The sequence below is a fragment of the Ranitomeya variabilis genome, chromosome 4, assembly GCF_051348905.1.
Source record: "Ranitomeya variabilis isolate aRanVar5 chromosome 4, aRanVar5.hap1, whole genome shotgun sequence".
In the NCBI taxonomy this organism is placed as follows: domain Eukaryota; kingdom Metazoa; phylum Chordata; class Amphibia; order Anura; family Dendrobatidae; genus Ranitomeya; species Ranitomeya variabilis.
Window position 1 is genome coordinate 472,702,139 of NC_135235.1, and position 13,303 is coordinate 472,715,441.

Below are 13,303 nucleotides of genomic sequence, written 5' to 3' on the forward strand. Positions count from 1 at the left end.
CCCAGAGCAGAGACTCAGAGGCCCGGTACCGGGTACCCCTCGGCCCTGCGGCAGTGGGGGCGCTACAATTTGGCGTCACAAACAGGATCTACTTAAGCCTGAAGAATCAGGTCATGTGTTCCTTGGGACTGTGATTTATTGTGCTTGGACTGTGACTTAGTGCAAAGACTGTGCATTGCCGCTGCCGCCAAAAATTCCCACCAAAACCGCCGCCATTATAGCACTCCGAGAAGCGCAGGAGAAGAAGAAGGGCGTGGAAGTGGGCGTAAACAACCTGAAGAGCGCGAAAGACAATGGCCGCCCAGTCTAAGTATTTCTGCCCCTTGAGGACGTGTCCGTCAGCAGCCGAGATCCGCCTCCTGATTCTCAATGGAGGGCGGAGAAAAAGAAAGCGAAACCACCCACGAAGGAGAGAGCGGGAAAAGGACCAGGAAGAAGAAGTGAGCGACATGGAGGACGCCATGGCGAGCCACCCGGAGCCGGAGCGTGGGGTAGGAGCAGAGGACTCCCCCAGCTACCCGGAGGGGCACCGCAACCAGGCCTCCACCGCTGATATTGATTTCCTGCAGGCCGGAGTGGATGAGCTCAGCGACCAACTCCGGCGGACGCAGCTGAGCACTCAGGCCGGGTGGAAGAAGACCTTCATCGGGAGCCTCATCAGACGTCTGTTGGCAGCCTCATCTGGTCCGGAGCAGGAAAGAAGTTCCAGCGTTCCGAAGCCAGAAAGCAAGGCCCTGCCGGAAAGCGAGGTGCTGCAAACGGAGATGACAACGCCGCAGCGCAAGGCCCTGCAACTAGCGTTCCAGACCCCAGCGGAGACGGAGCAGATCGGCACTGGAGGGACCGCATCTGAAGCAGGTATGAAGAACGACCCTGCCTCGCCAGCAGAGGACCTGCTGATAGGCCCCGTCGCGGCACCCCCTCTCCCTGGGACCTATAAACTCCAGCGCCTTATACCCTGGGATCAGGCCACGGGTATGGAGCACTTCTTAAAGGCCCCGATCTCGCCGATCACCTTGCCGAGCGAGGTCTATGCGGAGCTACGGCCGCCAGAGCGAGAGTAAACCTCGATGCCATGGATATGTAAATAGTTAACTGGTTGTTTCCCTGCTCTTTGCTGCTTTAAACCCGACTAGGGTTATTCTTAAAGGGATCCCTTTGTTTACCCGGGATCCCTATTGCTTTTATTTTTGTTTTTGTTTTCCCTTTCTGCTCCTTTTAACCCCCTATTTGGAAAAGAACTGCTGGATCATGAACACTGCATGATTACAAACTTATTGTAAATAGTTTGCACCTTCTTAAAGGTGCCCTCTACTGGTTTTATAAAAGAAAGGACTCTTTGCGAAGAAACTGTTCCTGGAAGCAGTACCGGAGTCCTTGCTGCACACGGACTTGCAGCTTGAGAAGTTGCACTACCTCATAGAGACTTGGTCCCTTCTTAAAGGGGACCTTCATCGATAGCACTTAGAGAATGATGATGCTTTAAAAGGAAGTACTAATAATGCTTACATATAAAAGTTATATGTAGTGAGCTAGTTAATTGTGAAAAAAAAATGTTTACTGATGTTGCTAGAAGAATGAGGACAGGAAGTGAGCCCGTATGGGGTTAGTCGGTGAGTCCTCCTAGGAGCCATACAGAGATGGCTCAGTGATCTTGAACTGAGAGATGGATGATACATTCTATACTGTGTATAGTAGCAGAAAGGCAGTAGGCCCGGGCGGAAAGGGGCGGTCCTGCAACAGAACGAGAGGCAGTAGGCCTGGGGCAGATAGACAGGCGGTCCTGCAGATGTAAGGATGGAAAATGAAGGAAAAGTTGATTAGCCTTATAGTGTTTTATAAGAAGGTCTTTAGTGGATTCAGCGTGTACGTCCTTAAAGGCAACGTTAAATTATTGTTCAAAATTTTGCACCTAGTAGAATACCCGGTTGGGTAAGAAAAGTTATTTATAGTATGTTATTTAAAGTATTTAACCATGTTTATAACGTTCAAGTGTCCTCACCTCCCATAAAGGGAAGCTCTGTTCAAATTTGCTTATTGTTATGGCATTTCAAAATTGTATGTCTTTTTGCTGACATGTATTGTTGTTTTCTTCCCAGTCCAGGAGTACTGGATTTAACCGGGGGGGAGTGCAGCGCCCCAGAGTCCTGGTCGTTGCAGTACTGATGCCCCGCTGCTAAGGGGGGGCTATGGTACGTCCGATGGCACTGAAGGAGTTCAGCTGACCAGGTATCACAGACACCAATACACTTCACAGTCTGGCCTCCAGGGGGAGCTAAGGGTGCTATGTATTAGGCCACTCCTCACAGTCTGGTAAAACTGGGGGTTAGATAGGAAGTTAGACAGAAGCTGACTGGGTTGGAGCCAGGCAACATCCTGTGGCAGAGGGTGTTGCAGGGGAAGATTCAGGGGGGTCCCTGTCAGGGGTGGGATCCTGACAGAGGCCTAGCGAACAGAGAGAACGTTATGGGACCGCGCCTGCACGAGATAGCGGCGGTGCCCTAAGAAAGGACAAGAAGCGAGGTTTATTGTGCTGAGTGAGAAACGAGATCAACGCAACAAGGAGAAACACCAGTAGGAGTCGTGCTGTAAGACAAGGCAACATCCTACTGAGGCGCGTAGCCGGTGGCCGGAACGCCGAGGAAGTATAGAGCTCCAGGCCTAACTTCAAACCTATGGCAGGACAGTCAGTTATAGGCGGGCTGTCTCACCCAAATCACCTAAAAAGACATAGGGGGCAACAACAGGAGAGGGGCGACACTAGGGTCCCGGAAGAACTCCGAGCCTACCCGTCATACGGGTGCGTCCTAGCCATATCATCTGGGGGACGAAGAAGAACATCAGAATCGAGTTGTGAGGGAACTTCAGAAACAGACACAACAGTTGGGACTATCCCGTAAGCACAGCAGGGGAGGACCACAACACACAACCGCTAGAAGGTAGGCACAGATTTCCACCTGCAAAGGGAACTCTGGAGGTGCCATCGGACCAGCCGGACTTGCGCAGCCTGGTTAACCGTATTCCGGACTGAGGATCCTGGAGCCTTCAGTAAAGAGACTGCAACCTGGTGTCCTCGTTATTTACTGCGGCCCGCACCACTACAGCATCACCACCCACACCTTTCATTGGGCACCCCTCAGCAGGGTCACGGACCGGGTCTAGCCACCGTGACAACCCCAGAGCAGAGACTCAGAGGCCCGGTACCGGGTACCCCTCGGCCCTGCGGCAGTGGGGGCGCTACACATAAGTGTGACCGCCCTCTGATAATTAGCATGTGGTTATGATCAGAATTAGCCAATCACATTTAAATTCATATTAAAGGGAACCTGCACCTGCAAAAATGCTACTAACCTGCAGATATAGGTTTAATATGCGGGTTAATAGAGTTACTAGTATATCTAATTAGTTTTAATCTTTATTTAACACAATATTATACACAAATATTACCACCCATAAAACCCTTTTAAAAGGGCAGTGTGGATAAAATAGTATTTCCGGCACAACAATATTCCATGATTTTGGAAATAGGTAGACATATGGAATCCAAGTCGCTGATTAGTCTCGCCAGCTGCCTGTCATGGCTGCCGCGACCAATCAGCGACGGCCACAGTCCGATTAGTCCCTCCCTACTCCCCTGCAGTTAGTGCCAGGCGCCTGCTCCATACTCCCCGCAGTCACCGCTCACACAGGGTTAATGCCAGCGGTAACGGACCGCGTTATGCCGCGGGTAACTCACTCCGTTACCGCCGCTATTACCCCTGTGTGACCAAGTTTTTACTATTGATGCTGCCTATGCAGCGTCAATTATAAAAACATCTAATGTTAAAAATAATAATAAAAAAAAAAAAAATCATTATATACTCACCTTCCGCCGCCTTTCCCGCTCCTCGCGACGCTCCGGTGACCGGTCGATGCAAGCGGCAGGTTCCGTTGGCAAGGATGGTCTGCGAGAAGGACCTGCCATGACGTCACGGTCATGTGACCGCGACGTCATCACAAGTCCTGCGCGAGAAGGACCTGCTGTGACGTCACGGTCATGTGACCGCGACACGGTCATGTGACCGCGACGTCATCACAGGTCCTGCGCGCCTGTGCAAGAAGGAGGCGACAGAACTACAAGGGCCACTTGGAAGGTGAGTACATGTTTATTTTTTATTTTTTAACCTGTGACATACATGGCTGGGCAATATACTACGTAGCTGGGCAATATACTACGTAGCTGGGCAATATACTACGTGACTGGCCAATATGCTACGTGGCTGGGCAATATACTATGTGGCTCTGTGCTGTACACTACGTCACTGGGCGATATACTACGTGGTTGGGCAATATACTACGTAGCTGGGCAATATACTATGTGACTGGCCAATATACTACGTGGCTGGGCAATATACTACGTGGCTCTGTGCTGTATACTACGTCACTGGGCAATATACTACGTTACTGGGCAATATACTACGTGGCTGGGCAATATACTACATGGCTGGGCAATATACTACGTGGGCTGTGCAATATACTACGTGGACATGCATATTCTAGAATACCCGATACGTTAGAATCGGGCCACCATCTAGTCTATATATATTTATCTTAGTACACAGAAAGCTACCATATAAATAGAAAGTTGTAATTCAGAGATATAGGTAGCCAATCATCCTTAAATTGCCCTGAATAGATCCTATTCAGGTTTATTGTTTTGATTGGCGGTAATAGCCTAAATATAATATGTCTTTGGTACCTCCAAAATCTTTATTGATTGATAAGGATAAAAATATAGGCCTTATATCCAATTTTTTTTATATGAATAGTGTTATTAACCACTTACTGACCTCGGACAGGATAGTACGTCCGAGGTCAGCTCCCCTGCTTTGATGCAGGGCTCCGCGGTGAGCCCGCATCAAAGCCAGGACATGTCAGCTGTTTTGAACAGCTGACATGTGCCCGCAATAGCGGCGGGTGAAATCGCGATTCACCCGCCACTATTAACTAGTTAAATGCCGCTGTCAAACGCAGACAGCGGCATTTAACTACCGCATCCGGCCGGGCAGCCGGAAATGACGTCATCCATGACATCCATGATGTGTCAGGACAGTAACCATAGAGGTCCTTGAGACCTCTATGGTTACTGGTCGCCGGTAGCTGTGAGCGCCACCCTGTGGTCGGCGCTCACAGCACACCTGCAAATCTGCATAGCAGCGAACATGAGATCGCTGCTATGTAGCAGAGGCGATCGGGTTGTGCCTGCTTGTAGCCTCCTATGGAGGCTATAGAAGCATGGCAAAAGTAAAAAAAAAAAAGTTAAAAAAAATGTGAAAAAAAAAAAATATATAAAAGTTTAAATCACCCCCCTTTTGCCCCATTCAAAATAAATCAATAAAAAAAAAAAAAAATCTACACATATTTGGTATCGCCGCGTTCAGAATCACCTGATCTATCAATAAAAAAAAAGCATTAACCTGATCGCTAAACGGCGTAGCGGGAAAAAAATTTGAAATGCCAGAATTACATTTTTTTGGTCGCCGTGACATTGCATTAAAATGCAATAACGGGCGATCAAAAGAATGTATCTGCACCAAAATGCTATCATTAAAAATGCCAGCTCAGCACGCAAAAAATAAGCCCTCAACCGACCCCAGGTCATGAAAAATGGAGACGCTACGAGTATCGGAAAATGGCGCTTTTTTTTTTTTTTTTTTTTTTTTTTAGCAAAGTTTGGAATTTTTTTTCACCACTTAGGTAAAAAATAACCTAGTCATCTTAGGTGTCTATGAACTCGTTGTGACCTGGAGAATCATAATGGCAGGTCAGTTTTAGCATTTAGTGAACCTAGCAAAAAAGCCAAGCAAAAAACAAGTGTGGGATTGCACTTTTTTTGCAATTTCACCGCACTTGGAATTTTTTTCCCGTTTTCTACTACACAACATGGTAAAACCAATGATGTCGTTCAAAAGTACAACTCGTCCCGCAAAAAATAAGCCCTCACATGGCCAAATTGACAGAAAAATAAAAAAGTTATGGCTCTGGGAAGGAGGGGAGTGAAAAACGAACACGGAAAAAAGAAAAATCCCAAGGTCATGAAGGAGTTAACCTGTCTTTGGCCTGCATGTAGCCAAACGCTGCAGGGAGAAAATTAACTATATTCTCCCTGGCAGCATTTGATTTCAGTCACGGGTGCAGCGCCGGTTCAGTCACCACTCTGAGTATATCCTGTAGGCTGCCAAGAGGCCAACACAACTTTAAAGAAGCTGCAGGAATTTCTAGCAAGTACTGGTATATTGCATGTGACCATAATCTTACATATTCTTCATATGTCTGGCCTGTGGGTTGATTGGCAAATTAAAGCCTTTTCTTACAAATAAAACTGACCAAACCCACCTATGTTTTCCTAAAATCTACAAGTCTACCAAAAGCATGTGGGAAAAACACTTTATGGTCTGATGAGACCAAGGTTGAATTTGTTGGCCATAATTCCAAGAGGTATGTTTGGCACAAAGCCAACACTGTGCATCACCAAAAGAACACCATACCCACAGTGAATCATGGAGAAGGCAGCATAATGCATTGGAGCTGTTTATTAGCATCTGGAACTGAGGTTTTAGACAAGGTGAGAGGAATTATGAAAAGTTCAAAATATCAGTCAGTTTTGCAAAAAAAACCTTCAAGCCTCTGCTAAAAAATATGAAGATAAATGCCTGCTTTCAGTATGACAATGACCCAAAGCACACCTCCAAACCATCAAAAGAATGGCTCAGCAGTGCCTTTATGACTGAAAGCCAGTTTTTAACAGGGGTGTGTAAACTTTTTATATCGGTTGTGTATGTATATATTAATAGGATTAAACTATACATGAATATTAACAAACATAACTAATACATGACATTTTGTTCACCTCAATGGATTTCCAGCCTCATTTGCATATGTCTTCAAATTTGATATCTGAGTACTCTGGCTCATAAAGGTATCATGTGTTCTATGTTTTAGACAGCTAAAATGTGAGGGAGATGAGTGTTTCTGTGCTTCGCTTACTGCGGGTGAAATATGTATTGAACCAATCACCAATTTTCTAAAGGTGCTATTTGCATGAAATTCTCACTAGACGTTCATAACAAACCATCCAATCCACACAGGCAAAGAAATCAAACTGTAGATATTCATAAATTATGTGTAATAATGAGAAATTACACAGGGAAAATTTATGATATATAATTAATACGTCGTACAAAAGTCTTTGTTGGTGATGACAATTTCAAGACGCCTTCTAAGGCCATGTTCACACAGTGCGTTTTTTACCGCGGAACCGCGGCGGTTTTGCTGCTGCGGTTCCGCAGCTGTTTTCCATGCAGGGTACAGTACACTGTACCCTATGGAAAACAGGACACACTGTGCACATGGTCCGGAAATTTAAAAAAAAAAGCCGTGCGGAATAGCTCCCGGAAAAAAGAAGGAGCATGTCAATTCTTCGTCCTGAACCGCAGCGGTTCTGCACCCATAGACCTCCATTGTGAGGTCAAAATCGCAGTAAAACACGCAGATCAAAAATATATCTGCGTGTTTTACTGCGGTTTGATGTGCAGAACCGCTGCTGCAGGAAGTGCGGGGGAGCGGGCGGAAGTGCGGGGCCGGAAGTCCGTGGGCGGCGTGTGTGGTCCCGACTGTGTCACGAAGAGACTGTCATCATGGAGTTATACCGTCGCATGGGGATCGATGTCGGGCGTCTGATTGATTTGGTAAGTCTGTGTGTCCGTCCCCATGCGACGATATGCCTCTATTGTGCTAAGTCGCCGTATCGGACTACTACTCCCATCCGGTATTTAGGATGGGAGAGTTGTCCCTGTGTCCGGCGACTTAGCACAATACTAAAGTTCACACCAAACACAAACACACAATACACATACATGACACACAGTACAGTACATACAACACATAACACAGAGTATATACTCACCCACAGCACACTGGTAGGCGAAGCCCTCGATCCTCAATGAAAAAATCCCAAAATAATAAAGCAAATCCATACTCCCTGTCCGCAGAATCCATAACCGAGTGTCCCACGACGATCGGCTGCTCTCCGGCGATACACTGCCAGGAGCGAAGCTCCTAGCAGTGTATCGCGTACTGTCCCTGAGCTCAATGGCGCCGGCGTCTCGGTTAACGGCAGTACAGCTGCGTTGAACTTTCCCACGCAGCACTGCCGTTAAGCGAGAGAGCCGGGGTCAATGACCGCCGGTAAACTCGCTCGCGCATGCGCAGTGACACACCGACAGGAACTATGGCTCCTGTCTGTGTGTTGCTGCAGCCGTGGAGAGCAGACATATCTCTGGATGTGTCTGTTCTCCATGGAAGATCTTCGTGGGACCCTCGATGGATTTCTGCGGACAGGGCCAGGGAGTATGAATTTGTTTTTTTATTTTGCGTCTTTTTCAGGTGGGTCTTCAGGACGGATTGAGCGTACAATAAAATATGGTCAAAAAGTGTGTGTCTTTATTTCATTAAAATATTTTTTTTCTAGTGTTTGTGTTTTTTTTTTTAACCCTTTCATTGGATTAATAATGGATAGGCGTCTTATTGACGCCTCTCCATTATTAACCGGGCTTAATGCCACCTTACAATAGCAAGGTGGCATTAACCCCTCATTACCCCATATCCCACCGCTACACGGGAGTGGGAAGAGAGTGGCCAAGTGCCAGAATAGGCGCATCTTCCAGATGTGCCTTTTCTGGGGTGGCTGGGGGCAGATGTTTGTAGCCAGGGGGGGCCAATAACCATGGACCCTCTTCTGGCTATTAATATCTGCCCTCAGTCACTGGCTTTACCATTCTGGCGGAGAAAATTGCGCGGGAGCCCACGCCAATTTTTTCCGCCATTTAACCCTTTAATAGGATTAATAATGGATAGGCGTCTTATTAACGCCTCTCCATTATTAACCGGGATTAATGCCACCTTACAATAGGAAAAATACGTGCAAATGAAAGACGTGGCACTTAAATACGGGATACGTGGCACTTAAATACGTGGCACGTGGCACTTGTACGTGATACGTGGCACTTAAATACGTGATACGTGGCACTTAAATACGTGATACGTGTCACTTATACGTGATACGTGGCACATGGCACTTATACGTGGTACTTAAATACGTGGCACTTAAATACGTGGCACGTGGCACTTAAATACGTGGTACTTAAATACGTGGCACTTAAATACGTGGCACGTGGCACTTATACGTGGCACTTAAATACGTGGCACGTGGCACTTAAATACGTGGCACTTAAATACGTGGCACGTGGCACTTAAATACGTGGCACGTGGCACTTAAATACGTGGCACTTAAATACGTGGCACGTGGCACTTAAATACGTGGCACGTGGCACTTAAATACGTGGCACGTGGCACTTAAATACGTGGCACGTGGCACTTAAATACGTGGCACGTGGCACTTAAATACGTGGCACGTGGCACTTAAATACGTGGCACGTGGCACTTAAATACGTGGCACGTGGCACTTATACGTGGCACTTAAATACGTGGTACTTAAATACGTGGCACTTAAATACGTGGCACGTGGCACTTAAATACGTGGCACGTGGCACTTAAATACGTGGCACGTGGCACTTATACGTGGCACTTAAATACGTGGTACTTAAATACGTGGCACTTAAATACGTGGCACGTGGCACTTAAATACGTGGCACGTGGCACTTATACGTGGCACGTGGCACTTATACGTGGCACTTAAATACGTGGCACGTGGCACTTATACGTGGCACTTAAATACTTAAATACGTGTGTCCGTCCCCATGCGACGATATGCCTCTATTGTGCTAAGTCGCCGTATCGGACTACTACTCCCATCCGGTATTTAGGATGGGAGAGTTGTCCCTGTGTCCGGCGACTTAGCACAATACTAAAGTTCACACCAAACACAAACAATTCCAGCAATTGTTTAACATTACTTGGTCGCGCTATAGATTATGAGATGACACTATTGTATTTATTGTAGGTTCGGGATTATCCGGCCTTGTGGGACCCAGCTGATGAATCCTACAAGGATAAATATTTCCGGGAACTAGCCTGGACTAAAATAGTACGAGACCTTATCCCAGATTGGGACAAGTATCCAGGGAGTACACAGCAGCAAATTGGTAATTTTATTTAAATTTATTTAGTAAACCTTGAGTATATTAAAAATCTAATTTGTTTAGATCTCACAAAAAATGTTGTTGTATTTTGTAACCTTTTTTTGGTAGATAACGATGTGAGGAAACGTTGGCGCTCAGTCAGAGACCGTTTCACGAAGTTCCTGAACGAATGTTCTAAGAGTGGCTCTTCGCCAATCAAAAGTAAATTTCCCTTTAGCGAAGAGCTGCAGTTTCTTGTGTCCAGTAGGACATTGAGAAAGTAAGTTAAAATCCACTCCACATGATTATTTAAATATAATATGTTGTGCGAAAAATTGATGTTTTTTTTTTCTCCAACAGGACGGAAGGAAACATGTCGGTGGGTGATTTGGAGGACAGCGACAAAGAGGATGGAGCAGGCAGTTCCTCTGGAGTGGGAGGGACCATCTCTACCTCCACTCCCACAGCTTCTGCTGAATCAGCATCCACTTCAGCAGCTGCTGCATCAACATCTAGTTCAGCAGCTGCTGAAGCATCTGATTCCGCAGAAGCTGTGAGAGTGGAGAAGAGATCTGTCTATCCGGTGGCAGCAGAGAAAAAAAAAAAAAAAACAAAGAAAAACCAAGATGACCAAACTGTCCAAATAGCTTGCGACACGTTAGATCTATTAAAAAAATCAAGTTCTGATGACCACTGCGACTCCTTCGCAATAACTGTGGCAAAAAAAACACGCTCCCTGCCACCGGATAGACAATCTCTTTTCATGTCCATGGTCCAGATGTCCCTCACTGCTCTGGAGGACCCTGCTCCAATATCTCCATACAATGAAGTTCTGATGGGGGTGTTGGGACTTTTCAGGCCCCGACACCGAACACCGGAAACACCAGCTTCCAGACCCCAGTATTTGGCCCACAGCCAAGTTACTTCTGGAGATAGAGGAAGTTCGCAGCATATGGGGGGAGCACCATATCAATCAGAGGGATCAAATTTCCTCTATTCTCCAGAATATACTTTTCTGAATTGAACGTGGGCAAAAGTTTTCAGTGGCACCGAGTTTTTTTTTGTTTGTTTTTTAGCTCCAGTTGCCGGTTGCCTTTGAAAGGGGCTTTTTTTTGTTTTTTTCAAATTGAAAAATCTTTTGTAAATATTGCAAAGAATTTGTGTTCTTTTAAATATATTATATTTCACACATAATATTCTCGTCTTTATTACAATGCGGTCAAGGCCGCTATCCTGGGTTTATGGGCTATCAATTAGTGGTTTATGTGTTGATGTGTTAACAATTGTATACGTCATACTGCTATTATTTTCATAAAACACCAAAATTTTTTTAGCCAAAAAAAACAAAAAAAAAAACAAATTACACCCAAATAGATTTTTTATTGATATTACAACCAATTATTTAAAACTTTTTTTGGTAACATGAAACAAAAAAATTTTTTTTCAAACTTTTGTGTTGGTTGCTGGCGTTTCTCATTCTTCGGGATGTTGGCAAAACTGTTATCAGCGATGTCGGCAACATTTCTGGGGGGGTCAGTGTAGATGCATCCTTCTCTGCTGGTCAGGCTGCTCAACACCAGCACAGGAGTATTGCCAGTGCACGGCACCTTCTGGACTCATGAAGTAGTCAGTGAAGGATTCTCTCACACGCACACCCGAGTTGGACGGCCTGCCCAGACCCCCGTTGACCACTGGATTAAATACTGCCTGCTGGTACTCCACATCTACGTCAGTGTTGTACTCACGAGCATAGTTGTGGAGTACACAGCAAGCCTTTATCACAGCATCAACGGTGTCTGTGTCCAACTGAATGGCAGTGTGAAAGATCCTCCACTGACTAGTCATGATCCCAAAGGTGCATTCCACATATCTGCGTGCACGACTCAGCCGATAATTAAAAATCCTCCGTCGGGCATCCAGTCCCCTTCGTGGGTATGGGCGCAGCAGGGTTGTCGTTAAGGGAAACGCCTCATCCGATACCATCACAAAGGGCACTGGATGTGTGGAACCCGGCAAAGGTCTTGGGGCTGGGAGCGTGCCGCCATCTCGAAGAATTTGCATCCCAATCTGTGACGTTCGCAACACCCGAGAATCCCCAGTACTACCATAGGCACCAACATCAATGGCAACAAATTTGTAATGGGCATCAGCCACCGCCATCAGGACCACTGAAAAATACTTCTTATAATTAAAGAAGCGTGATCCTGATCGTGGTGGCTGCTGAACCCGAACATGTTTACCATCGACTGCACCTATGCAGTTTGGGAAATTGGCCACAGACTGAAAGCCTGCTGCAACCTGCAGCCAAGTCTCCTCGGTTGGGGAAGGCATCACTATAGGTTGCAACTTCTGCCAGATGACGGTACATGTACACCTCACAATGTTAGAGATGGTAGATTTACCAACTCTAAATTGGAGGTGCAGTGATGTATAGCTCTCTCCTGTGGCCAAAAATCTGCAAAGAAACAAAAAAGAAAATTAGAAATGTCACACAAAAAGGTAATTACAACATGTCACAAGTAAAGCCGCTATAATATGCGTCCAGCACCATTCAATAATGATGGCATTAACACCCAGCACAACACAAAGGGTGTAAAAAATTTAAATAGAAAGCCTGATGGGACTTGTGCACACACGCATGCGAGATATGACCGAGTGTTGCATGGTAATCCCCGGACCTGCTGCATGCACTCCGTTGTGGAGCGTGCGGCTCCATGTATTGGTATGTGGGTGCACACTCCGCTCCAGAGTGCAGGCGGCAGGGCCGGGGATTACCATGCAACACTCGGCCGTATCTCACGTGTGTGTGTGTATGTGTGCCCCCTGTCCAACAGGAGGACTGGGTGGGTTTAATCACACATACTGGACACAGAGACGTGTAGAATAGAGACCTAACTACATTCCCCCCTGAAAAATTGTTACTTACCGCAAGGTGATGAGCAGCCTTTCCTCAGCAGAGATGGACTTCCTCATCACCGTGTCTTGCCGTTTTAAATGGGGTGCCAGGATGGTAAGAAGTCTGTCGAAGGCCGTAATTGGTAGCCGACAAAAAGAGATAAATTTTTCAGGATATCTGAAAAATTAAAAAGAAACACAAAAAAGGGTTACTTCACAAGTATTGCTAGCAAAAAAATGTAAATTAGTCATTCAATATATTTCTACTTACCTCCTCAAATCATTGTACA

At 46.1% G+C, this 13,303-nt stretch overlaps 2 protein-coding genes across 3 annotated transcripts in view; one reads left to right on the top strand and one right to left on the bottom strand.

Annotated features, from left to right (window-relative positions):
• UNC13D (unc-13 homolog D) overlaps positions 1 to 13,303 on the bottom strand; it is a 136,585-nt gene that overhangs the window by 16,669 nt on the left and 106,613 nt on the right. The window lies entirely within an intron of this gene.
• Positions 6,557 to 11,296, top strand: LOC143767009 (uncharacterized). Its single transcript, XM_077255028.1, has 4 exons — positions 6,557 to 6,604; positions 10,001 to 10,142; positions 10,248 to 10,398; positions 10,479 to 11,296. Exons 1-4 carry the CDS (start codon positions 6,557 to 6,559, stop codon positions 11,140 to 11,142), a joined length of 1,005 nt encoding a protein of 334 aa, XP_077111143.1. The 3' UTR covers positions 11,143 to 11,296.

Bases quoted from the DNA above. Each gene is read 5' to 3' on its own strand.
- LOC143767009 (XM_077255028.1), top strand. From the start codon at position 6,557: ATGCATTGGAGCTGTTTATTAGCATCTGGAACTGAGGTTTTAGACAAG. The intron at 6,605-10,000 runs GTGAGAGGAATT...TATTTATTGTAG, and splicing joins GAACTGAGGTTTTAGACAAG to GTTCGGGATTATCCGGCCTT. The intron at 10,143-10,247 runs GTAATTTTATTT...TTTTTTTGGTAG, and splicing joins GAGTACACAGCAGCAAATTG to ATAACGATGTGAGGAAACGT.